The sequence below is a fragment of the Trachurus trachurus genome, assembly GCF_905171665.1.
Source record: "Trachurus trachurus genome assembly, chromosome: 13".
Lineage (NCBI taxonomy): Eukaryota > Metazoa > Chordata > Actinopteri > Carangiformes > Carangidae > Trachurus > Trachurus trachurus.
This window is the reverse complement of record NC_139892.1, coordinates 40,130,073-40,157,528: the sequence shown is the minus strand read 5'-3', so window position 1 is coordinate 40,157,528 and position 27,456 is coordinate 40,130,073. Positions and strand designations below refer to the sequence as shown.

The 27,456-nt window shown below is 40.9% G+C and overlaps 2 protein-coding genes across 3 annotated transcripts in view; one reads left to right on the top strand and one right to left on the bottom strand.

Annotated features, from left to right (window-relative positions):
- Positions 1–1,056: 1,056 nt before the first annotated feature.
- Positions 1,057–7,171, top strand: LOC310995943 (LYR motif-containing protein 9-like). 2 transcript variants are annotated; one of them, XM_083985164.1, is made up of 4 exons: positions 1,057–1,095; positions 2,926–3,060; positions 6,829–6,921; positions 7,027–7,171. In XM_083985164.1, the coding sequence occupies exons 2-4, from the start codon at positions 2,935–2,937 to the stop codon at positions 7,042–7,044; spliced, it is 237 nt and encodes a 78-aa protein (XP_083841290.1). In that variant the 5' UTR covers positions 1,057–1,095; positions 2,926–2,934; the 3' UTR covers positions 7,045–7,171. The 2 variants fall into 2 exon arrangements, with proteins under 2 accessions (XP_083841290.1, XP_083841289.1); XM_083985163.1 differs by having other exon boundaries at positions 1,059–1,095; positions 2,889–3,060.
- Positions 7,172–9,245: 2,074 nt separating this feature from the next.
- LOC310995915 (uncharacterized protein) overlaps positions 9,246–27,456 on the bottom strand; it is a 55,607-nt gene continuing 37,396 nt past the window's right edge. Inside the window, exons 5-12 of the mRNA XM_083985126.1 lie at positions 26,438–26,516; positions 26,049–26,277; positions 24,109–25,918; positions 23,821–23,994; positions 21,067–21,240; positions 20,802–20,975; positions 10,200–10,246; positions 9,246–10,047 (exon numbers count right to left, since the gene is read on the bottom strand). Coding sequence (XP_083841252.1) covers positions 9,464–10,047; positions 10,200–10,246; positions 20,802–20,975; positions 21,067–21,240; positions 23,821–23,994; positions 24,109–25,918; positions 26,049–26,277; positions 26,438–26,516 — 3,271 coding nt within the window. The 3' untranslated portion in view covers positions 9,246–9,463. The remainder of the gene's footprint in view (positions 10,048–10,199; positions 10,247–20,801; positions 20,976–21,066; positions 21,241–23,820; positions 23,995–24,108; positions 25,919–26,048; positions 26,278–26,437; positions 26,517–27,456) is intronic.

Here is a 27,456-nt window from a genome sequence, read left to right as displayed (position 1 = left end):
CATTTACAACAATATTTGTGAACTGAAATATATAAATATAAATGTTGAGTTCAAATGTTAAACCTAAATCAAAATGTTAAATCGAAATCGAAATGTTCAATGTGACTGTTCACTGCTTGTATCGAAGCAAATGTGTCAAATTAAAATGGATTAACAGAAATCCTTTTTCATTTTCAAAATACAGCTGCATTTGAATAATCAATAATACAAACTGCATTTTTATTTTCTTCTTCAAGACTGCTCATTCTGTGACTTAATGAAAATAATAAAGAAAAGGGCATTTAAGATTTAATTGTCAAAACATCCTCCAGCAAAAAGGTACCAAAATTCAATTTGAAATGTCAAATTTGAAAATTAAAATGCATTAGCAGAAAGCCCTTTTCATTTCAAGGTCATAGCTGCAAATATTTGACACATAAATGAAACTAATAAGAAATAATCCAAACTGTTTTCATTTTCTTCTTTAGGTTGCACAATTTATGATATAATTAAAAAGAAAAAATAATATAGAGATAAATAATATAAAATAATAGAAAATATAAACAGTAATGAGCATGTTTTTGGTATAATTATATTGTACAAGGTCACTGCTGTTTTTTGTGCCCTATTTTTGTCTGAAAGCATGTTGTGGGCAAAATAATAATAATTTCATTGCATCAAAAAGGTTCCAATAAAACAACCATGAAACAGAAAGAAGAGAAGAGTGGAGGGACTGCAGGTGTTCACACACCTGTATCTTCCAATCAGCTGTAAAAGCCTCTAGAGAGACTGGTGTTTTTACTGCTGTTTATTTCTACTACTGAACCATAAAGAGTTAAAACATTAATGATAATATCGATCTCCAGTCCGCCGCTTGTCAGTGACTCTGTGTCTGAACTCATCTCCAGTTTCCTCCAGGACGCTGCAGGACTCCATGAAGCGACACGAGGGGGCGACACCGCTCCGTGTGGTGGAAACATGACACCAGACAAACAGATGACGACACATCCGACTCAACACATCCATGATCCGACTACGGTTTGTTATGGAAAGTCTCCGGAGGAGGAGAAGACGTCAGAGAGACACTGATGGAGACAACAGAGTTTAAACTGAAATGTAAGTTCATTAAAAAAATATTTAAAAAAACCCTCCTTTATTGCTCTTAGCGGTGAGCTCAAACAATACACAACCTCCATCAGATTTTTAAGCAACCAGAAAGCAATAAGACTGTCAATATATGTGAAAACTTTAACATTTTTTTTGTAAACTTGTAAATTCCCCCTGGCGTATTATAATATAGATGTGCTTTATATATTGCATATTATTTTGAAAAAATGTTTTGTAATGTGAAACAAAGTTTTGAATAAAAAATAAATGATGTGAGTATTTAAAATAAGTAGGCTATTCAAGTACATAGGATATTTCATAAAGTAGAGTGCCTATCTAAAGTGTGCAGGGATGTTCTGGGTATTTAAAATAAATCAAATACATTCAAGTACATAGGATTTCACATAAAGTGCTCATTGTTCAGTGTAAATAATATGTAGGAGAGGAGAAGGGACCTGAGTGGAGCTCCACAGGGATGGAGCTACCCACCAAGGTGACCTAATGCAGTTCCAGTTTGATGCTGGCACTGCGTTGTCAGGTTGAGAATGCCCAGTAGGGACGAGGCCAGAGGTGGGTAGAGCAGCCAAAAACTCTACTCAAGTAAGAGTAGAGTTACTTTAGAATAATGTTACTCAAGTAAAAGTAAAAAGTAGCCATTCAAACATTTACTTGAGAAAGAGTAGAAAGTACTTGGTGAAAAATCTACTCAAGTACTGAGTAACTGCTGAGTAACCTCTGATTTGTTCCTTTAATGATCAGCGCATAAATGTAGGCCTCATCAAATACACAGAAATATAATAGCAATGAAAAAATCCAGTTATTGCCAAAGAACAACATTTAACAACTAAGACAAAAGCCTAAATGACATTTTTTTTTTTTTTTTACAAAGTAACATAAATGAAGACAAATTCAGCCACAATAACTTACATAGGCCTATCTCTGAAAGATCTATGAACTGTCCATAAGCTCTTTGTGTGCACTATATAGCCTACTCAAGTAAAAGTAACAAGTACGCTGCATTGAAACTACTCTTAGAAGTACAATTTATCCAAAAAGTTACTCAAGTAAATGTAACAGAGTAAATGTAGCGTGTTACTACCACCTCTGGACGAGGCTGCCCACCAGGGTCTCATCCCTACTGGTACCTACTGGTCTCCTATGTACAGGGCTCCCCGGCTGCTGACTCACAATCCAGTTTCTGACCTTACGAGTAAAACAGAGGTAGTCACACTGCAAAAACTCTAACATTTTACCAAGAATATTTCTCTTACTTCTAGTCAAAATGTCATTTCTAGTCAAAACTAATCTCATTATACTTTAAAAAGCAGCTTGTTTTAGACACTTTTTACTTCTTTCAAGCAGATTTTCACTTGAAATAAGTAGAAAAATCTGACAGTGGAGCAAGTTTTTCTTTCTTATTACAAGCACAAAAAACTTGCTTTCACTGGCAGATTTTTCTACTTATTTCAATTGAAAATTAGTTTGAAACAAGTGAAAATTATCTAAAAACAAGTTAGTTTTTAGGTGATGAGTCTTATTTTAAATGGAAAGAGATTCGTTTTGACTAGAAATGAGACATTTGGACAAGAAAAAGGACAAATATTCTCAGAAAGATTTAGAGTTTTTGCAGTGCAGTGGTGTGTTTGAGGTGCTCTGGACGTCTCTTCCATTCACTGATGGTTTTGCTGGTGTGTTAAAGTGTTGTTAGTGTGTTAGCTAACAGTAGCTGTATAGACCTGAGCAGGTGTTACATCTCTGAGAGCTTCTTCCTCTTCTTCTTCTTCCTGACTGTGACTGTGAAGCTGCTGAAGCTCAGAGCTGCTGTCTGTGACTCCACAGGAGGAGGGGATGCCACCTTTAGCTGGAGCAGAGCTGGTCCACACCCCGCTGCAGCTCTATCCATATCTCCTGAGGTGCTGCAGGCTGCTGCCCAACACGGCCATGCAGCAACACTATCGACACGCCGTACGACAGGTGAGCTGCTCAGGTACACACACACACACACACACACACACACACACACACACACACACACACACACACACACACACACACACACACACACACACACACACACACACACACACACACACACACACACACACACACACACACCTCTGCTGACGGGCCAGGTGTAACGCTGCAGACGGATGCTCTACTCTCTCTAGTGACGGTTTCTTTTTTTTCTTTTTTATACTTTATTGCAGAATTCAAGTTCATATTCCAGCACATATCTTATCAGTCACTGGCACGTTCCTGCAACATTTATGACATTTTTTAAAACATTTTTTAGTGTGTGTGTGTGTGTGAAAAACATCAAAGAAAAAAGTGAAAAATAGATGGATTCAAAAAAAAAAAAAAAAAAAGAATAAAAAATAAATGTATATAATTTTAAGGGGAATATTAATAATAAAAGGGGGGGGGGGGGTGGGACAAAGACAGTTGGGGGAAAAAAAAAGGGCATAAGATAGAAACAAAAATTGCAACATACATATATTTGTTCTCTTCAGAAATCTAATAAACCTTTCTTCAGAGCTGAAAACATCCGTTTATTTATTTATATAATCAAACCACTTATTCCATCTCTTCAGACATTCTGGTTCTTGTTTTCTGACTCTGTATGTAATTTTTTCCATTTCCAGAATACTGTTTACAGTTAATTTCCAGTTGTTAAAAGAAGGTGAGATAGATGTTTGCCAATTTCTTGTGATTTGTTTCAAAGCTGTTATTCTAAGTATTCTGTATAAATATTTGTCTTTTTCTGTTGTAAGTTCGGCTGGTGTTATTCCTAAAACTATACATTTCGGTTCCAGTGTTTTTTTAAACTGGAAAATTGAAAAGAAAGATTCCATAATTTTTTTCCAAAAAGGTTTTAGTGATGGACAAAATAGAAAATATGTGAGTGGTTCGCATGGTGCTCCCCACAATTTCGCCAACAGTCTGAGGTAATGGATGTTGTGAATTTAGACTGTATGTTTGGAGTAATGAAAAAACGTGTGTATACCTTCCATGAGAATTCCCTCCAATATCCAGAACTTGTTGTTTTGTGTATTGTGCTATAAGCATTTTTCCAATCGTCGTCTTCTATTTGTACTTGATTGATCTTGATTCCACTTTGTCCTAATTAGGTCTTGTGTTTCTTCACTGTCTCCTAGTATTTGATATATTTTTGAGAGCGTATTCTTGATATCTAAATTATAATTTTTTATCATAAAAGTTATTAATTGATGTTGTTCGTGGTGACCCTCACACACACACACACACACACACACACACACACACACACACACACACACACACACACACACACACACACACACACACACACACACCTCTGCTGACGGATGCTGGACTCTCTCTAGTGACGGTTTCTGAGCTGAGGATGCAGAGAGAAGCTGGATGGAGCTGCAGACTGGTTAGATGGACAGTCTGATGATGTCACATGTTTATTGGTCGTGTTTAGTGTTGAGTTTAGATTTGATGATCCTGAATTGATTGATTGATTTGATCCTGATCAGATGTTGTTAGTGTTCAGTGAGTTTGTCGTTTGTTTTCCTGTTTGTTCTTTGTGTTTTTATTTCATTTCTCCACGTCGGGGCACCAGAGAATAAATATGTGGGGCTCCGGTGGGAGGGAGGAGTCACTACTGTCACTGTCATTTCATCTTCAACATCATGTGGAGGAAAACATTAAAGGACAATTCCGGGCAAATTCACCTCAGGCTGTATGTTCCTAACATTTTAGGTCTAACAGAAGGAATCTGAAGGTTTTCAGTTTAAAGGGATAGTTCAACATTTTGGCAAATTGGCCCATTGCCATAATCGCTATAGCCATAGCAGTAGGTTCATTACCTTTAATTGTAGGTGTAAGCTATTTTTAGTACGGAGCCGTTTTCGAGGTAAATACAGGGTAAATACGGATACTGCTTGCTGAAAAACTGTCCCTGAACGCAACGCGCATCAGCGGTTTTGTATGAATTTACCTCGAAAACGGCTCCGTTTTCGTATCGTTCCGTCATTATCTCATAGCGTGGTGGTTGTGCAGCTCACAACTTGTCTACAAAAGCGCTGTGGAGTTTTGGGATTTTGTATTTGATGAGTTTAATGAGGGAAACCAAGAAATTCCCTTAGCCTCCATAGCGTAGCTCTGAGCAGCCTGCTGCTGCGCTCCGCTGTACTGAAAAAAGCTTACACCTACAATTAAAGGTAACGAACCTACTGCTATGACTATAGGGATTATGGCAATGGGTCAATTTGCCAAAATGTTGAACTATCCCTTTAATTTCTCCTGTTTTGCGGTAGTTGTGTCTGTCCCCGCGTCGCCACGGCAACGATGAATGGGAGCAGATTGAAGTTCTGCTGCTTAGGCTGTTTCCATCCCTCAAAGCCACAGACAGCGTCAGATGGAGACTCAAACATGCAGCCAGAAGTTTATTTACTTCAACAAGCCGACATGTTTGTAAAACTAGATCTAATTCAAAGTCTGGCGGAGTCGAGACCCAAGTTGACGCTCGGTGTGTTCAGGTGCAGTGGGAAGCTCCCGTTTGTGTCAGAAACACAGGAATATCAACTCTTGACTTGAAGTAAAAAAAACTTCTTGGTGCATGTTTGAGTCTCCATCTGACGCTGTCTGTGGCTTTGAGGGATGGAAACAGCCTCAGCAGCAGAACTTCAATCCGCTCCCATTCATCGTTGCCGTGGCGATGCGGGGACAGACCATAACTACCGCAAAACAGGAGACATTAAACTGGAAACCTTCAGATTCCTTCTGTTAGACCTAAAATGTTAAGAACATACAGCCTGAGGTGAATTTGTGTTGAAATTGTCCTTTAAAGTAACAGTGATGATGATGATGATGATGATGATGATGATGATGATGATGATGATGATGATGATGATGATGATGATGATGATGTCACTACAGGTTATTATCCATGAGGGAGGTTTGATTGACAGCCAGCAGTAGTAAACACACGTCAACAAACACAAACTGTTGCAGCTGTTTATTTATTCATTGTTTGTATTTAGTGTTGTTTACTTTAATATTTAGTTTAGTTCTGATTTTCCTGAATTGATTTATTTGATTTAACTCTGATCAGATTCTGTTAGTTTATTATTTGTGTAGTTCAGGTGTTTTCCTGTTTATTATTGGTGTTTTATTTCATTTGATCACGTCACCAGAGAATAAATGTGTAGGGCTGCAGTGACGGACCAGCATGCACCTGGGTGGGCTGATGGGTTTGGTTTTGTTTTGTTCTTTTCTTGCTCCTTTCTGGTCAAATAAACCACATTTGTAGTTAAAACTGGACTTTGCATGGTCATGATGTTTCTCTCAGCTGTCTACACCACGACCCATGATGCAGCAGTGGCCCTTTGATTCTTTAGGGTTTAAAGTTTGATTTGAAGCTTTTCTTAGTTTCCACAAACAGCCACTACAATGACTGATCGCCTGTCTGATCTCCTCCGGCCCCTGCTGCTGCTGCTGCTGCTGCTGCTGCTGCATTCACACATTCACACACAGATCAGGAAAACCTGAGAAAATCCAGGATTAAGTCTGAAACTGAGGATTATTTTCATTATTATCAGTTATTCTCGTCCAAAACGTCCAATTCTTCCATTTAGATTTTAAAAATGAAGGAAAGAAACACAGTGGAAAAACTCAAACCAGAGAAATAATAATAATGATAATCATGATGATAATATTATTAATAAAGTGTCCTGATTGATGAGTTTGTGTTTCCAGGGTTACACCAGTCACTCAGATGAGGACGACCCAGAGAGGATCCAGATGATCATCCAGAGAGCGATAACAGACGCTGACTGGATTCTAGATAAAGTGAGTTTATTATTAATAATAATAATAATAATAATAATAATAATAATAATAATAATATTGTCAGACAGAGCAACACACGTCAGTCTGTCCTCTCTGTGGTTGCAGTACACCAAGAAGAAGTGAGGAGAAGGAGGCAGCAGCTGCTCACATCAACTATGAAGCTCATTGTTTCTATCAGATCAATATTCATATCAGTGTAAAAACTGTTCAGACTGAAATGTGATTTAGTGACGTTTGATATTTTTAAATAAAGTTGTTCTCACTGACTGTGGCTCCTTGGGCTCATTGACAGTGTGAGGACAGAGGTTATTCAACATGAGGGTTGACACTTTTATTATTAAATGGTTTTATTGGTTCTTAACAAACAGGACACAACAAGTCAGGGTAAACGTCTCTCTCAGCCTCTTCACGTTATATGTAGAGGGCAGAAAAAAGAGCCTCTCATTAGTAGGATGTCACACACACACACACCTTATTTTTTATTTTCTTCTTTCTCTTTATCTTCATTTATTTCAGTTACATCCTGAGTCAGACTCCCCTACAGGTCATTTTGTTGTCATTCCACTTTGTGACCATAGGTGGCGCTGTGATACCAGGTTCAGTGAGAAACTCCTGACTCAAGCCCATCCCATTCCCATACACTAGGAGGCAGAATAAAATGGTGTTTGAGACAGTCAGACACTTTCTTACTGTTCCACAGGTATGTAAAACGTGAAAAACAACTTTAAAATTGTGACTTTTGAGGTCACGTCAATGTATTTAGAATGGTTTGATAACTTTGGTGTATTTGTCAATGCAGCCACAGTATACTCACACTTGTTTGTGTTATTATTTATATGTATTGAAGTTATATGCATTCATAGTTAAACTCAATCATTTGCCTGATATTAATAAATATTGTCCTTTAGTTTTCTTTTCTACAGAGCTTTATAATATTGGTTCACTTATTCTGATAGTTACATTTATTTTCTGCCTCTTTAGTTCTTTGTTGAATAAATTCTCTGTAGAGTGTATTTGTCTTTTGACAGGCGTTTCCTAATCCCATCATGATCCATGGTCCATCTATAGACTTTAGTTTGCTGCTTTGTTGTTTCACTGGACACTTTTTCTTTAATAATGATGTGAATATTCTTAAAATATTCCATATACATTGTCAATATGGTTTTCATGATAAAGTTTTTCCAAGTCATTCCTAAACACATTGATGCTTTCCTCTGTCCTCACTCTGCTGTAATGTGTTTTATTTATTTGTCTTGTACTTGCTGCTGTAACAGAGTTAAGGAGTTAGTAATTCCACTAACTGTAATTCTGTTATTATGGAAGCTGCACTACACTTAGTTTATTATTATTATTTATCTGCGTGTTACAATATGAAGTCGTTCACTCCTTTATTTATTTTTTATGTATTTATTATGATCTATGATTTAGAAGCTCTTATTTTGAAAGGCCACACTAACGAGCCCCTGCAGACTTGGCGGGTTGACCCGTTTCTAGGCAACAGTCTGCTGTGGGAGTCTCGTGGTAGGTTGACTTGTACTGAGCTCCGTTAATCTAACTTTCTATTTGAGGGTTAAAGGTGACTTTATTGATCATACATGTGAAGATCTGCTCCAGACAACAACTGCTGATGTTCTGTGATGATGCTGAGTGAGATACATGACAAGTTCATTGATACGGAAAAGCTTTTCACTCACTTTGATAGCTTCATGTTAGCTTGTGGCTAATCCTAGCAGCGTGACTGTTGAACAGGCAGAGAGTGTTGTGAAGGTTATTCTGGGCTGTGGTTCTGCTGGCTCCACTGGTTTTTGGATATAGGCTCATGCTGAACATTGTATTGATAAACTCATCAGTCATTCTGTGCTGATTGGGATGTAGGGTTAGGTTACACAAGTGTCTAAAAACAAGCTACTTTTTAAATGTGATGGGTCTTATTTTAAGTATTATCAGATTTATTTTGACTAGAAATAAGACAAATATTCTTTGTAAGATTTTGAATTTTTGCAGTGTGGAGAAACACAGAGAACCAGCAGAGACACTGATAAGACATCGACGCCTATGGAGAGACATTTTAGTCAAAACTTGATGAATAAATAAAAAAATCCTTAAATGAATAAATTCAAATCTGACAGGAAATGAATCTCAAAATAAATCCAGTAATAAATGTCGACATGTTCATGTTTGTTTATTCATTCATTTATTTACTGATTATTTTTTACATCATGTTTTTGTTTATTTCACATCAGATTGTTTACAGGACAGAGATGAATACAGTTTAATAATGAACTCAGCGTCATGGCAACAGAAAAATCATCGGGACCCGAAAAACAAGAAGAAGTTTACAAGAATCACTGAGAAGAGTTTAAAACATCAACTGGTTTAATCCATGAATGTGAAAACGTGAGTGAGAGACAGAGACAGAGACAGACATGTAGAGACTGAACTGTCTGTTCAACAGTGAGAAGGTTTCTGTGACAGGAGGAGACTCTGCTTCACTCAACACAGACTCAACCAGGAACCAGACCAGGAGGAGACTCTGCTTCACTCAACACAGACTCAACCAGGAACCAGAACTGGACCAGAATCCAAACCCAGGATAGAGAGGTTGAGTGAAGGTGGTGTTGAAGGTGTAGAGGTGGATCAGTGAGTCAGAGGAGACTCTGTAGAAGGACAGAGAGCCAGCAGGACAGTCCACATACACTGCTACTCTGTTAGAGACAGAGGAGGAGGAGGAGGAGGAGGAGGAGGAGGAGGAGGAGGAGGAGGAGGAGGAGGAGGAGGAGGAGGTGATAGGTGTCGATCTGTTATTGTGACAGACACTGTAACCACCACCAGAGCAGCTCAGACTCCAGGACTGATCGTTCCCTCCAAACCAACAGTCTCTACTGTTTCCTTTCCTTCTGATTCCTCTGTAACTCACTGATATAAAAACGTTTCCTCTCCACTCGACCTCCCAGTAGCAGCGACCAGTCAGACCAGTTGAACACAGCAGCTGAGGCCACAGGTCAAATCTGTCTGGATGATCAGGATATGACTGATGCTCCTCCACACGTGTTGCCTTCCTGTTGTTGTCAGACAGTTTGATCTCTGTGTTCACTGTGTTTGTGTCGATTGTGAGTGGACAGGAATCTGATGGAGAGAACAAGACACAGCTGCAGTTATTGATCATGTGATCAGTTATTGACAGTTTGATGAAGACTCATGAGGTCAGTGATGTGACAGTGTGAAGATGGTTGAATGTGCTGCTTTGTTTCCATGAATCAAAGTAAAAACAGACTTACACTTCCTCAGACCTGGTGTCAACCATGGGACTCCAGCAGGCTCCACCCTGAAAGGAGGAGGGGGGTCAGAGCAGCACCTTCTCTGTCAGCATGTGTAGCTGGGTCAATCTTTACTTTGTTTTATTCATCTGATCATTCATTATACTCATTATTTCTTTATTTTTATCATTCATTATGGTGAACATTCTCAAAACCTGCTCGATGCTAACACTATCTAAAACAAGTTAGAATTTCCTGCTTTGTTTTATATCACTTCTATTTCTAAGTTCCATCTTCACCTGTAGCAAGGGGGAGCGATATTGGGGTAACACACTAAGGGGGACGTGGGCGACGTCGGACCAAACTCCCGGCAAAACTCTGGCTGCTCTTGTTGTGGTAAGACGTGTTGTGAAGCTCTCACGTTGCTCTGTAAAATATGCACTTAAACTGTCATGTAATGCGGTTGAAACTGTGCGCTAAAGTAACGACAGCTTTTATTAATGTGTTGCCGTGTTTTTAATTGTGTTTTACGGTGAAAAAGCGGCTGTAGTTTGGGTTTAACGTGACGTCTGCCGTGTGTGTGTTTTGTGGCCTGTCGTAGGAGGCAGACTGTTTCTACCTGCAGCTGTGTGTTTCCTGACTCTGCCCCTGTGCTGCCTTTGCAGGTGCCTTTTGTCTGAAAAATGCTTTGAAATGTGATTTCTGAGATGTGTTTGTGGTAAATATATGAGAGTTGAGTCTGGTCAGAGCTGTAAAAACGTCACTAGAGCACACATTATTTCACTTTTTATTATTGTCCTTGTGTAGAGGAAAAGTATGGAATATTTTTATTTGATCATTTCATGGTGATTTTTATTCTGTTTTTCTAATTATTATTTACAAGTGGGTTATAGACATATTAATTCCATGTGATTATTTTTGTTTCTATTCAGGAGAGTATCTTTTCTCTAAAATTATTATTACTATTTATTTATCCATTTATTTATTTATTCCTTTATTTTTTATTGTGACATACAATACAGTAAAGAGCAGCAAAAGAGGAACAAACTCTGGCTGCTCTTGTTGTGGAGGCAGACTGTTTCTACCTGCAGCTGTGTGTTTCCTGACTCTGCCCCTGTGCTGCCTTTGCAGAATAAATGAACCAACTCAGATCCATGGTGTTGTCATCCTTCAGCCTATAAGCAACCATTTCACAACTGCTACACATGCACACATGGACATTACATGGCTCTCACACACACACTGTTTTATCACTGTGTTCACATGGAGGCTGGTATGTCTGGATGAACACTGAGCACAGAGAAGAAGGAGCTGGAGTCTTTATCTAGTGATGATACAGAGCAGGAGGAGACCAGGAGGAAACACTTCATCATGTCTTTTCTCCATGTGATGTCACTGCAGTGTGAGACACACACTTTCACTCTCTGACTCTCAAGCTGCACAAACACACGTCACAGCAAAGAAGATGAAGACACAACAGGTGGAGCTGACCAGCCCAGATATCCCACAATGCACCAGGAAAGAAGAAGAGTGGGTCTCATTCATGAAACGTTAGTAAATCTGTGTAGATTTGCACAAACTCACGCTACTGAAACTCTACTCCAGATTCATGAACGGTGCGGGAAACTCAGATTTGATCGTAAGCATCGGCCCCGGTTCGAATCCCGCGTCGGGCAGTCGTTTCCTGCATGTCATTCCCTCTCTCTCTGCCTCCCCCTTTCCTGTCTGTCTCTACTGTGTACTAGGACTGTCAATTAATATTTGAAATTCCAATGTATATTAGAATTATAGTTCACTGATTCTTGAGAGTCGGGACAAAACACGTTCTGAAAAACTTTTTTTGAAAATGTACACTATATTGATTAGAGTTATATATTCATGTAGATAAATATCTGTTCTATTTCACCATGTAAAGGTGCAGGCTGGAGGTTCAAAAACATTTTTAACAAATTCACATGTTTACCTTAAGGACTTGATTTGTGTCAACTCCGTCAGACACACTAAAGGTATATATTAATATAATTATAATAGCCTATCAAGAATATTAAGTTCTGATGTATGTAATTAATTAGTTACTCTGATATGCAATAAAAAAGTAAGATATAAACTTAAGGTTTAATTTCACACTGTTATGAATACACAGATTTCTAAAAATGAGCATTTTCAAACATTATCTTTTATTTTGCCACTATAGAAAAAAATCCTAAAGTGAATAAGAAACAAGAGGATGTAGATCTGATGATCCTTTACTACTTAAACAACAAAAACTGAAGAAAGAATTATTTGTTTCCCAAAAAATTACAAAAACATGTATCTGACGGTGCTGATGAAGAGCTGACGGAGTTGACAAAATTGTATTTGCATTTCTGATCAATGAGCAAAAGCTTTTTTAAATAGATGGAAGTAACACTAAATTAAGAAATAGCAATCCCTTGTCTTACTGAACATATTTAACAAAACTGTAAATACACCATTTCAAACTATAACAAATTGCACAGCATTTGATTGGAAGATGTGTCTGTTTTGGACAAATCTGCCACAGATGACACTGTACTGCATATATTACACTAATGACAGTGCAAAGGCAGGGTTTTGCACACTGTCCGAGTCAAAGAGACTGGATGCTGTGGCATTCTGGATACAGATCCTATGGATCATGTCTTAAAATATATCAAGACAAAATTACCACAGGTGCACTTTTGGTCTGATATCCAAGTAAACTGATTTGAAAAAGCAACATTGAACTTCTTCCCTGCTCTATAAGAAGTGTGTATATTTTCAATAGTGAAAACTACACACTGTACCTTTAACATTTTACATCAATCAATAAATCAAACATGTAGAAAAGTGCTAACACACGTGCTGGAAAGTCATCCAATAATAAGCAGATAGAAAAGAGAAGACAATTATTCAATAAGCAGACCACAGTCTGGCCGTGCTCTACAAATCATAACTATATTGTAAAATAATGTAATTGCATTCTATATATCTACATTAATGTGGAGATAAAACCCTAAAATAACATTCTATTCCTTTACTATATTTGAAAAAAGTATAATATTAGCACATTTAAGCAGTTATTGGTGGATTTGTCAACTCCGTCAGCTTACATGTCAACTCCGTCAGACATAAAACCTGACGGAGTTGACTCTGACGGAGTTGACGAAATGGCATGTTTTTTTCCTTCTGCAGAAAAAAGCACTGCAGCTAGCTAGCTAGTTTTTTGGCTATTGCTAGCTGTCTCCATTATCTCAATAAAATACTTTCATTGAGTCCACTATGGTTTAAAAAAAAGTAACATAAGGGAGAGATGGTGTTGACATGCTCTGGCTGTGACCATAGGAAAATTGACATTGTTCATCTAAAATATCAAAACATGTCAACTTTACCAGACCATGTGTGGTATTGATGCATTCACCACAGCCAGAAGAATGAAAAGGGATCCTAAGGGATAGCTGGCCATGCTATTGCCTGATTTAATGAGGTTTATGGAAAAATCTGACGGAGTTGACGGAAACAGAGGACACAACTTTGATGGGCAGATTTCTGTGGAAAATATTTTTAGATGTTCATGCATGTTGATGCATTGTTTTATACATTTATAACCCTTATCTTTGATTTGATATAAATGTTTTCACAATTGTAGAGGTTTTTAAAGTTTTTTGGGGCTGGTGAATATTGTGACCTATTGCTGAGGACAAGAGAAATAACATGGGCCGTCTGACCACTGGTCATATAATTAAACAAATATCCCCTAAAAAAGGAATTATCTATGCTAAAACATAACATCAGTATTCACAATTCATTTAGATCTAACTTTGTGAGTATGTCAATCATTATTTATTTCTTTATTTTTTGATATAAATAAGTCTTTTCTGTGTGGGACATGTTTTGTCCCGACTCTCAAGAATCAGTGAGTGATTAAAATGAAATTCGAATATTAATAATTTATTTTTAAATTATCTTCAACTACAACTTCCTCCTACAAATGCGAGTCTCATGTCTCAGACCGGATCATGTCAATCCAGCTGCAGAAATATCTGGGGGACGGGAGCGCCACGGTAACCGTAGTAACTCACACACACACAAACACACACACACACACACACACACACACACACACACACACACACACACACACACACACACACACACACACACACACACACACACACACACACACACACACACACACACACACCTGTCTGTGTGGTCACGTCTGGAGAGAAGCAGCTTCTCAGCGTTAATCGCGCGTTAAAAAAATCGTGCCGTTCACTGAGAGCTGTGATGATGATGATCCTCTGTTTCATCACGACTGAACTTGATCCGCGTTATAAGGATCATTATTGGATGTGGGAATAAAACATGCCGGCTCTTATCCTGTTTCCAGAGCGAGCTGTTTGCTCGCGTCATCACAAAACTTGTTTGACATGAATTGATAAAGGCGGAGTGAAACGCAGTCTTTTTTCACGTAGGCCTATTAATATGTAGTTGCTGATTTGCATTGTGTAGCCGTTTGTTTTGTGTAATGTAAGCTGTTCAAAACGTGTTTGACATGCGCTGATAATAGTAAATACAGGCTACCGCTATAAAAGTCCATCTCTTTGTATTGATTTTTTTTAAGAGGTAATATTCTAACCTCATTTCTGCCATTCGTTGACAGCCCTACTGTGTACTATCAAATAAAGGAAAAAATCCCAAAAATATACTTAGAATAAAAAAAGAACAATTTAAGAAGTAAAGCCAGAATAGTTCCATAACATGGAAAAGAAAAATACACACAACTACAGAGCTACAGCAGCCACGGGAGGAGGAGGCTCTTCACAGCCTCAGCTGTAGAGGAGCATGGTTGTACCAACACATGAAGTTGTATAGGCAGGTTATATTGTTACAGAAGCACCAGCCGTCTGTCACAGCTCCATCCAAACCGGTGCCAGCTGGATGAAGTGTACGTCCACCGAGCGTGTAGCAACGTGTAGCAACACACACTCTGCATCGCATATCAGCTGCACATAATGGAAACAGGTTTTATGTCAGATTATTATTATCATCATTAGATGGAGCCTTGACGTGTGTGTGTAACCGATCCTTAAAACGTTTGTCATGTTTAAATGACGTGTTTCAACATCAGAAAGAGTAATACGATTTAAAATTGTAATTTCCAACAGTGACAAACAACATTTCTGTGCATTCGAACATTTACACAAGCACTACACACAGTCAGGAGCAGGTGTAGATTTTGTGAGTAGCTACGAAAAAATTCTCTCTGACGGATTCGCGATAGTGTTGCCTCTTTCTCACTGAACACAGTGCTGTCGCTCCTGCTCCTCTCTGCTCCTCTCTCTCTGTCTCACTGAGGGGCGGAGCTGCCTCGCGCCGTGCGCTGTGTCTGTGAGAGCGCGTGTACGAGTGCACGCCGCTGCATCATCGATGTAACTCATATGACTGTATAACTCCATGTGCTGCAGACGTGAATGTGGAGCGAGCGAACCTTGGTGAGTTATAAAGCCATCAACATGACTTGGTGACTGCTAACAACTTAGCCTACCACTTATTCCACATGCTTAAATATGAGTCATATTTCAGTGCTTGTTTGGCTAACACTAGCTACTTAGAGCACAAAATGAAAGCTCTTATTTGAGAAACACTGAAGCTGTTGCAGTCATCTTGTTAATGACAACTGTCTGTGGAGTGTGGAGGCTGTTTATCTTGTCACAAATCACAAAAACTTCTAATTGAGACAAACAAGTCCCAAGCAAGCCTGTCTAACATTAGGCTACCTGAATGTAGTGAATCACAGCAGCAACAGGAGGAATCACTCATTCAACTTGCCGTGAAAATTTCAATTTGTTTCCAGATCAAATTTATTCTGATTTTGCTGTTAAACTTTGCTGTTCTTACTGTAGAAACATGTACTGTAGATTAGCAGTGAATAAACTCACGTTGGCAATAATTTGTTGACACAAAAGAAATGGCAATTAAGACAGAATACAGACACCTTTTACGCAGTGGATAAACTTCAAATAGCCTATCAGGGCTTGAAGCAGGAAAAAATCCTGTGCCTGAAATCTTTTTCCGGGGGGGTTTTTAATAATGAAATATGAGCAGTTCAACAAAAAAAAAGAAGGAAATTTGATCATCCGTTACTATAAAATTTTAGTTGATTTGCAGCATTTTTAACAATGATTATTTAGCTTTTCAGCCAGCTGTCTCTTGAACTCTGGGGCAAGGCTGTGTGTGTTTAAGTAACTAGTGTGGTTGTTGGAAACCGATAATTTAGCCAATGCATTTTTGTCTTCCACTAACTTCTTGCACAGCTCCACAAGTGGCCGGGCCATTGTGAACGAGAGATCGATCGTGTTCAGCTATAAACACAGTCATACGAATTTTCTGTTCACACACACACGGTCGATCATAGATGTAGCCATATATATTATTATACAATGACAATTGGGGGGGGGGGGGGGTCAATATTTTCTCCAGAGTGTAAAGGGAACTTAGTACAGCGCAGCGCATAATTTACATAAGTCTTACAGTATCCTTAGCCTACAGTATCTTGTTCAATGAAATGTCTACAGTCTCTGTGTAGATGATGATAAACCAAATTTTACACAATTTTACAGTTCATGCAGCACATAATGTACCACACAAACAACTTTTGCAGTCACCAACAAAATATTCTAGATCTAAACTGTCAGCAAGTCACACACACACACACACACACACAAACCCTAATTTCTGCAGATCCACACAATGCTGAACGAGAACCAAACACACTATCTACATAGCAAAGACGATGGCAGATGTGTTACCATACAATACATGCTCTAGTCCAGACAGATTCACATCCTGTACTGGTCCCAATATTGGAATTAATGGATAAGATAGGGCTCTATAGTTTATAGGCTCAAAAGCCTGAGCTATAGGGTGACTCTAATCTTTACTTTAATCAGAAGTGAGAAACGTATCAGACTATTTTAAGAAAACAGCACACAAAGTTTGATTTTGAGGTCACCAATGTTTTCAATATTAAAAAGGTAAAAGCCCAACTAAACCACCACTCAAAGACTATTAAAATTAAATTATAAAACTTTTTTTTTTTAAATGTGCTACATAAATAGGCTACACAAATAGCCTGAACACGCAAACATCCACATTAAACTTCTCATTCACTTCAATTAATGTTGTTTCCAAAAGGGGGCAACTGTCAAACCTGGCAACGCAGCATGCGGCTTTGTTTACTACCTGACGGCAGCGCACGCTAGCAGGTTATGATAGCTCCGCTAACCAGAGTGACATACACAGGGCACAAACGGACAGACAGACACGCGGCGTAGTAAGGAATAGTGACGTTAAGGAGAAGCAGCTTGAAAATCAACATGAAGAGGGACGAGATGTTGATTTTCAAGGTCTCATTTATAAAACTGTGCGTGGGATCGTTACTAAAAGGGTACGTACGCCCAAAAGCCAGGTTTTGCGTGCGCAAAAAAATATTCAGACTTCTAAAACCCTGCGTACGCACACTTGCAAGCAAACTTCCCAAATCACAGAGTTCCTACAAGTGTGCGCAGCTGAATCCGCTTCACGTTCCGCACTGTACACGCCCTGTTTTAACCCTAGATGGTCAATGCAAACCACCACATGAATGCGGTCTGCATGTCAATGAGCCTGACGTGCTGTTGTTCTGTCGGTGTTGTGAATTAGCTGCAGGTGTTAAAGTGACAACGTGACGTGTTGCTGCAGCTGTTAACGGCGTCAGCAGCACGGAGCGCACGCGGTGTTGTTTTGGTGCGCTGCCCTCTCAAATGCTGGACCCGGTTCGGCACATAGTTACAACAATGACAACAGTTCTAGTGAATCTGAAACAAGTTATTAACCAGTCACCATCATGGGCCAGACAGTCGTTGGTCCCTGAAGACCCTCTCCCTCCTTTCTCCTCCAGCGGTGCCGCGGTGCAGCATTACGCACGGGGCTCACCGCTGTATTTATATATTTACAGTAGCCTAATTAGACTGATCAATAAAATTTGTTGAGTCAGTTAGTGGTATCCTCCATCCTGAAATATATTCTGAAGAATTAACGAACATGACGCTTTTCTTTATGCTGATTTTCTCTCGGTTTTTGTGATGAACAGGACTGATAACAAGAAAACAGAGTGTAACGATTGTGATTAGTGGCTTTTTCCCAGTCTTTGATATTTAATTGACTCTGATAGGACCGGATGCTTTATCCCATGCAGCCGCGCCGTCCTCTTCTCCTCCTGCGCTCTGGGAGTGGACAATATGACGGAGACGGTGGTGATTAAATATAGAGAAGGAATTTTGATTTTGAATTTTCAGTTAGATTTTAAGAAGTTGAAACACCAGTCCGATGCAAAATAACGCTGTTGAATTAAATCACCGTGGCAACATGGATCTAACGCATACGGGTTGAAATTAAATGTGTGACGGCCGATAATAAAAACATAATCGTTCTTCTCACTCTGCATTTCCTGAGTCCCGTTTTGTGCGTACGCAACGGTTATAAATGAGACCCGTTCCTAGCAAAAAACAAAAGGTAGGAGGCATACGTACTGAGCTGTAGACACCTGACACACACCCCCCCCCCACCCCGTGATTCGCACTATGGAGTGGTACCTGCAGCCGCCGCTCCCAGTGAGGTCGAGTGGGAGAGAGCAAGCACGGAACGCTGTGACCCGGGTCTGAACTGAAGCATGACAGGCTAATACCCCCCCCCCCCCCCCCCCCCCCCCCCCCCCCCCCCCCCCCCCCCCCCCCCCCCCCCCCCCCCCCCCCCCCCCCCCCCCCCCCCCCCCCCCCACCGCTGCAATGCACTAGTTTTCTGCACCGCGGTACACAAAACAAGCACGGCTGGTTTAACTCTTTCGCGACCATTGACGAGTTAACTCGTCACAGCCTGCCGAACGTTCACGACCATTGACGAGCAAACTCGTCAAAACCGTTTTTTTACAGATTAGGATAATAGACACTCTGAGGTACCCTGTGTGTGAATATGGTAGTCCTCTGATATGTAAAACTGTTTAAAACTAAAATCAAAACATAATATTTTTTATAAACTGTGTGATCTTGGTTTTGTTTGAGTAAACGTTCTCCTTGAATGCTGCTCTGGGGACAGCGAGCAGCGCTGTGCGGCTGTCGGCTACAGTGTTGCGACTTTCTCGCTGAATCTGGCGACTTTCCAAACCCTCTTTTGACAAAAGCGACCGACGACAAATGTGGCAGAGCACTCATCGCCGGCCAGTCACACAGCAGTGTCCCGGAGCTGCTGCGCTGCAGCCAGAGACCCACACCGCTGCACCGCTGCTCTCCAGGCTGCCACACCCCCCAGATATGCCTACAAATATATTTATTTAGCCGTAGAAATGATTTGGGAGACATGCCACACTGCAGAGTAGCGGTAAAATGAGCAGATTGCCACTTGACACAAAAGTGCGTTTTTCTCTGAAACTAGAGCGGGAGCTCCATTTTTGGAGAAACCCAGCTCTCTTCTTCTACTTCGTCCTCACGAACGAAACGGCGGAAAAACTCGCCGTTTTTTCGTGGAGCACGTTGTCACTCTTCAATCACGTGAAGACCGTTTGTTTCTAGGTGACGTACAGAGTTCGGTTCGACGTGAGATAAAAGGTAAACAAATAGCCAAAAACATGTGGTCCTGAGCGGATGTGCTGAGGAATTAGTGTGGTCGCGAAAGAGTTAATAATTTATTTTTTTTTTAATTAAAAAAAAGAAATCCTCCACCCTGCCGGAGGTCTTCAAGCCCTGGCCTATTCATTTGTCTTCAGAGATTATTTACAAATGGACTTTAACAAGAAAATACTTGTTAAAAATCTTTGTAGAAGGTGAGTCAGGGTTCCCACGCGTCCTGGAAAACTTGGAAACTGTTTGACCAATTATCCACTCATGGAAAACACATGGAAATTGAGAATAAGTAAAACCACTAATGATTTATTTTCCAAAGATAACTAAGTTATATTGTGAACCCTTGTGTGGGGTATTGTGAGTATCATCCAATCGATACAGTAGCATTGTGATTATTGAGAAAGCTTCATGATTTTGCTCTCAAATCACACCAGATTGCTACATTTCAATTTACAATGCGCACACATTTTCGGCCGGGGGGTTTAACCCCCCCGGAATCCCCTGGGAGGGGTTGGTCCCTGCCATACCAACAAGTCTTATCCAAACATCTGGAGAGACTCTTTCATCACTGACATCTCTTCTCCTGAATATGACACAGGGAGTCATGATGAGACACTGAAGTCATCATGAGGAGAAACTCCTGATCCCAGTAGTTCATCACTGTGACTGATGAAAGCTGCACAGCTCATGTTTGAAACACTCTGAGATTTTGGCTTCAGTATAAACTGTGTTGGGACGAGTCAGACTGAGACAGAGGACGTCAGTGGAGTGGGCGGAGCTTCACTGTGGCCTACACCACCTCTGGATATGGTCTGAGTGATGGCATCTGATGTCATCAATGCATGGATCACCTGAGACAGATGTTAATACCAGGTGTGACCAGGTGTGAACGGGGCCATAGAAAATGTTCCAGCTCCTCCTCCTCTATCAGACAGTGTGTGTGGCTGCAGCAGCCTCTCCATACCTGAGAGAGTCCAGTCTCCAGCCTGGATCCTCCAGTCCAGCAGACAGCAGCTTCACTCCTAAGGCTCCTGGATGGTTGTAGCTCAGGTCCAGCTCTCTCAGATGGGAGGGGTTGGAGCTCAGAGCTGAGGCCAGAGAAGCACAGCCTTCCTCTGTGACCAGACATCCTGACAGACTGAACACACACAACAACACACAGGAACCCTCTGTCAACACCTGCTGCTGTGTTCAAGTGGCATCAGATAAACAGCTGGATGGATCCTCACCTGAGAGTTTCCAGTCTACAGTGTGGACTCTCCAGTCCACCAGACAGCAGCTTCACTCCTGAGTCCTGCAGGTTGTTGTTACTCAGGTCCAGGTGTCTCAGACTAGAGGACTGGGAGCTGAGGACTGAGGACAGAGCTTCACAGCTTCTCTCTGAGAGGTCACAGCCACTCAGTCTGAAGAGGAATTCAAGGAAAAACACTCACATACTCAATATGAAGGAAATAACAGGTTAGAATCATAAATACACAACATTTCAACACAAACCTGAGAGTTTACAGTGTTTCTTACTCAACATGTTCTAGTTTGTATAAATAGATTTATAGATAGATTTGATTATAAACTGTGACTGTGATGGTACCATTCCAATATTCTCCGGTCCGCGATTTCATTTGTAATGACGGACGGCTGTTTCTTCAGTCAATGATTCAAAATGATCATCTGGCGACCGCGGTACCGACCGCTCCTCCCGCACCGCTTTATGTCAAATGACGGACAGGATAAGGAAGAGGATAAGGAAGTATCCTTCCTTACGTGGAATCACGTGAGTTCGGTGCTTCGTGACGTCAAGCTGCACAGCACTTCCAATTCCCCCGTTTGGAGACACTATCTCAAAAAAGTGTAGCAATCAATTTAGGGAGTGAACAGACTTTTTTCACCTCCAGGCGTCATAGAAAGGCCACAGGAACACATAGGACCCACAAAACCAGTAGAAAGTGGATTTTGCATAATATGGGCCCTTTAAATAAACTAGAAAAAGCATTTCCAAAAATGGAAATGGTGTGAATGCTGAAAGCCATTGCTGAACCATGCTGAATTAGCAGAATAAATTGACAAAGACATGCAGAATGGCATACAAGAAACATGTCCAAGGAAGGAATTGAACCCATAACCTTCTGCACATCAGCCCACTGATGTAACCACTTCACCATAGTTACATTCAATGAGAGAAGAGTAAAAGAAATCCCTGTATAACAGGCTCACTGACTTCTGAAGAGAGGTTGAGACTTGAGATTGAGATTTTTCAATGATGCTTAAAAAAAAGAAATTAAAGAGTATAAATGTGCCATTAGTTTGTCTACAGATCAGAAATTGAATGAAGTCTCTAGCAGAAAGTACGACATGAATGAGGCAGGAATCGAACCCATGACCTCATGATCAATAAACCTGTACTCTGCCGCTTCGCCACAGAGAGGACACACATAAGCATGTTGCCATTGTAATCTGATGATGTGCTGCAAACTGTGGCACGAGGAATGAATGAGTCTCTTAACGAACACCTGTAACCAATTGAGGGTGGGGAAGGGGAGCAGAACTCAACATAACATAAAAAGAGTGCTCCCCTTGGATTCGAACCAGTGACCTTGGGGTTGGCAAGCAGCCACCTTAACCACTGGACTACAGACAGAGTTGTTGAGAAGAGAGGTTGAGACTTTAATGAACGTGGGATTTTTCAATGATGCTTAAAAAGAAGAAGAAAATAGTATAAATGAGCCACAACAAGCAAGAAGAGGACTTTTTTGTGACCTGTGACTATTTTTTGGTGAATTAAAATGAATTAAAAAGCACTTAACAGCAAGTTACAAAGTTGAGCTCCTTCTCCTGCTGCTGTGAAAAAAATGCATTGGGCTGAATGAGAGCAGAGAGCTCCCTGGCTGCATTTAAAAAAATATTTTAAATTATTCTCTGAGTCTCTGAGCATTTTTGACGGCATTGTGAGACCTAAGACAAGCGTGGCTACAAACCAGTGAGGAATTCATGTGTCTAGAGTTTAATTTGTGGCCGTGCTGGCAATTTATCCAGAAAAAATCCTGAATGTTTTTTCGATCCCTCTCACTCTAGCGATGATGTCACTCACTCTAAGCCCTGCTCGTTAGACGCAACACACACCCATTATAAAGCTGGATTTTGTCAAAAAACTTAATGATTTTAAAGCAGCCAAATATCAGAAACTGTTGAAGATATCAATAAGCTGAGTCATAGAGGAATACTTAAAAAGTTTGTCTACAGCTCAGAATTTGAATGAAGTCTCTAGCTGAAAGTATGTGGACGCTTTAAAGGCTGAAAGAAGTAAGAAGATTTGAAGAGTTTCAAGACTGTTCCAATGCATTCTCTATGGGGAAAAAAAATCAGAAATAGTTGAATATTGCAAAAAGTATGAATAGTTGAAAAGAGAAAAGTCATAGCACACCTGTCCCGAAAAGGCTGAACATTTTGATATTTGAATTGTTGAAATAGCACAAAGTATGAAGGACTAGTTAAATGCCGAAGAAAGGCAGAAAATGGCCGAACCGAATAACAATAGTGTGAATGCTTCCAGCAGTCACACTAATAATCAGCTGTTGTTTTTCAGTAGAACCTCCTTCTACGTCCATCACCAGCCTCTAATCTCTGCCACTAACAAACTATATGAATTAATGAACTAAAATACAAAAACAATGTTTAGACAGAGAAAATATTTTACCACTTAAACAATGAGCCATATTCTGCTGAAAGTGAAAAACCAGGTAAAACTGTCATAAAACCTGAGCAGTGTTCACTCTGGTGACAGTGAACGCTGCTCAGGTTCATCATTTATAAACTGATTCATTCAGTTCAACGTTTACTAAAAACGAACATGTCCAATGAAGCACAGCCTTCCTCTATGACCAGACATCCTGACAGACTGAACACACACAACAACACACAGGAACCCTCTGTCAACACCTGCTGCTGTGTTCAAGTGGCATCAGATAAACAGCTGGATGGATCCTCACCTGAGAGTCTCCAGTCTACAGTGTGGACTCTCCAGTCCACCAGACAGCAGCTTCACTCCTGAGTCCTGCAGGTTGTTGCTATTCAGGTCCAGGTGTGTCAGACTAGAGGACTGGGAGCTGAGGACTGAGGACAGAGCTTCACAGCTTCTCTCTGAGAGGTTACAGCCGCTCAGTCTGAAGAGATGATCATGAGGAATTAAAGAAGAAAGGAATTAAATATCTGTCCTGTTGAAAAGACAGAAGTGTTTTTATGTAATGATGAATAAATCCAACTATCTCTACACTTACAGAGCGTTGTTGGAGGCTTTGCCTTTGACCACTGGCAGCAGCCTCAGAAGAGCCTCCTCTGAAGCAGAGTATTTCTTCAGGTCAAACTCCTCCAGATCTTCTTCTGATGACAGTAAGATGAAGACCAGAGCCGACCATTGAGCAGGAGACAGTTCATCTGTGGAGAGACTTCCTGATGTCAGGGACTGTTGGATCTCCTCCACTAGAGAACGGTCATTCAGTTCATTCAGACAGTGGAACAGGTTGATGCTTTTCTCTGCAGAGGGAGTCTCTTCAATCTTCTTCTTGATGTACTGGACTGTTTCCTGATTGGACCGTGAGTTACTTCCTGTCTTTGTCATCAGACCTCGTAGGAGATTCTGATTGGTCTCCAGTGAAAGACCCAGGAGGAAGCGGAGGAACAAGTCCAGGTGTCCATTTGGACTCTGTAAGGCCTCGTCCACAGCGCTCTGGTAGAAGTTTGTCTCTGCAGATTTGACTCCTGTTGTTTCAGTCTTTTTGGAGGTTGTTTGTTGTTGTGACATCAGGTTGAGTTCAGAGTTGATGAAGGTCAGATGGACATGAAGAGCAGCCAGAAACTCCTGAACACTCAGATGGACGAAGCAGAACACCATGTCCTGGTACAGGCCTCTCTCCTCTTTAAAGATCTGTGTGAACACTCCTGAGTACACTGAGGCTGCTCTGATATCGATGCCACACTCTGTCAGGTCTGATTCATAGAAGATCAGGTTTCCTTTCTGCAGCTGCTCAAAAGCCAGTTTTCCAAGAGAATTGATCATCTTCCTGCTCTCTGGACTCCAGTGTGGATCTGTCTCAGCTCCTCCGTCATACTTGACCTTCTTTACTTTGGCCTGAACCACCAGGAAGTGGATGTACATCTCAGTAAGGGTCTTGGGCAGCTCTCCTCCCTCTCTGGTCTTCAACAGCTCCTCCAGAACTGTAGCAGTGATCCAGCAGAAGACTGGGATGTGGCACATGATGTGGAGGCTTCGTGATGTCTTGATGTGGGAGATTATCTCTCTGGCTTGCTTCTTATCTCTGAACCTCTTCTTGAAGTACTCCTCCTTCTGTGGGTCAGTGAACCCTCTGACCTCTGTCACCATGTCAACACAGTAAGGAGGGATCTGATTGGCTGCTGCAGGTCGTGTGGTTATCCAGAGGCGAGCAGAGGGAAGCAGATTCCCCCTGATGAGGTTGGTCAGCAGCACGTTGACTGAGGTGGACTCTGTCACATCAGTCAGGATCTCAGTGTTGTGGAAGTCCAGAGGAAGTCGACACTCGTCCAGACCGTCAAAGATGAAGACGACCTGGAACTGATCAAACCTGCAGATTCCTGCTTCTTTGGTTTCAGAGAAGAAGTGATGAACAAGTTCCACCAAGCTGAACTTTTTCTCTTTCAGCACATTCAGCTCTCTGAAGGTGAAGGGAAATGTGAAGTGTATGTCCTGGTTGGTTTTGTCTTCAGCCCAGTCCAGAGTGAACTTCTGTGTTAAGACTGTTTTCCCAATGCCAGCCACTCCCTTTGTCATCACTCTTCTGATTGGTCGGTCTCTTCCAGGTGGGGCTTTAAAGATGTCTTCTTGTCTGATGGTTGTTTCTGGTCTGTGTGGTTTCCTGGATGCTGTTTCAATCTGTCTGACCTCATGTTCATCATTGACCCCTGCAGCCCCTCCCTCTGTGATGTAGAGCTCTGTGTAGATCTGGTTCAGAAGGGTTGGGTTTCCTGCTTTAGAGATCCCCTCAAACACACACTGGAACTTCTCCTTGAGGACAGATTTGAGTTGACGTCCACAAACTGCACGAGGAGTTCCTAAATAAACAAAAACACAATAAAATTCATGTAGAAAATATAACATTTTAATTCTGTTTCCCTCTATGTGTTGATGTCAGTGAACGTCTCATTTGTTCATCATGTTGAATCTTTAGAGAAATCCTCTTACTGCTCTGCAGACGCTCAGCCAGCTCCTCCTGCTTCATCCTCCTCAGGAAGTTCACTGTGATCTTCACTAATGCCTCTCTGCTGCTCCTCCTCTGCTCTTCATCCTCACCGTCCAACACCTCCTCATCCTCCCTCTGACTCCCTGAGCATTCTGGGTAATCTGGACTCAGAGCCTTGTGGATCTTCTTCAGCTCGTTCTTGACAAAAGTGACCATGTTCTCCTCCAGCAGCTGGAACAGAAACTCTATGAGTGACAGCATCAAACTAAAACCATGGAGCCAAACATCAGATCCATGTTGGACAGACTGACAATCCACTGGTGTCAATGTGCAGCATGGAGATGATGGTGAACACAACAGATGTAACAGCAGCTGTTGGACATGTCCTCACCATAAATATGGAGTCCAGGTGTGTTTGATGCTGCTGGGCAGACTGACCACTGGGAACCTCTGAGCTCTCCTGGTCCACTCTGTGGAGGAATCAGTGTCAAGTCAACATCAGGACAGAGAGATAATACAAGATGGACTTTATATGTCCCCTGAGGACGTTCACAACAGACAGAGACACTTTGGTTTCAGACCTGGTCCAACAACACGTCGTACAAACGGGTTCTTTACTACAATAACCTGAGTCTGACTGTCAGTTACAGCTTACATCTGATCCACGTCCTCCTTTAAAGTTAATGAGCCAGTCCTTTGAGTGGTCGCTCTTTAAAGACAGACAGCTGGGTTCAGGAGAGTCTGGTCTCTGCTGCTGGATCCTGAAACAACAACACAACTCATGTTTAACAGTTTTAGGTTTTCAACAGAATGTTTTTCCAAAGAAACTTATTTTTAAGATTTTCATCAAGTGCTGCACATCTTCAGTCTGAGCAAACTATTTAATAGGGGATTATATCCCATAATTAAATAACAATCCTTGATTTGTTTCTATTTTACTGTAGATAAAAGCTGTAAACTATGATGAAGATTTCTTTTACATCAGAAAACATCATTTATCTGTGTGTTTTGTTCTGTAGATGAGTTGAAGTTTCTAGTTTCTACATGCATTTTGCTCGTTCTCTGTCTCAGTATTTATGGACGTTTGTTGGTCTGCTCCTGTAAAAAGCAGCTGCTGAGATTCAGCTTCAGCTCCTGTAACTGATCTGATCCTCTGTCTCTGCTCTCTGTGTCTGACGTCACTCTGAACTCACTAGAAATCACTGATCGGCCCGTTGCCCTGTTGCACACCTCAAAGCTGCCACCAGGAGGCGACTTGATGCAGCCAACATCACCATGTTCCTTCTACCAGGTGGAAACAAGACCATCAACATTTAGCGCAAATGAAATGATGATTTTAACCCAGTGGCTACTTCCTGTTTAAGTAGATGGTGCTGACATATTTCCTGTTGCTTCTGTGCTGCACCGAGT

Bases quoted from the DNA above. Each gene is read 5' to 3' on its own strand.
- LOC310995943 (XM_083985164.1), top strand. From the start codon at position 2,935: ATGCCACCTTTAGCTGGAGCAGAGCTGGTCCACACCCCGCTGCAGCTC. The intron at 3,061-6,828 runs GTGAGCTGCTCA...TTGTGTTTCCAG, and splicing joins ATCGACACGCCGTACGACAG to GGTTACACCAGTCACTCAGA.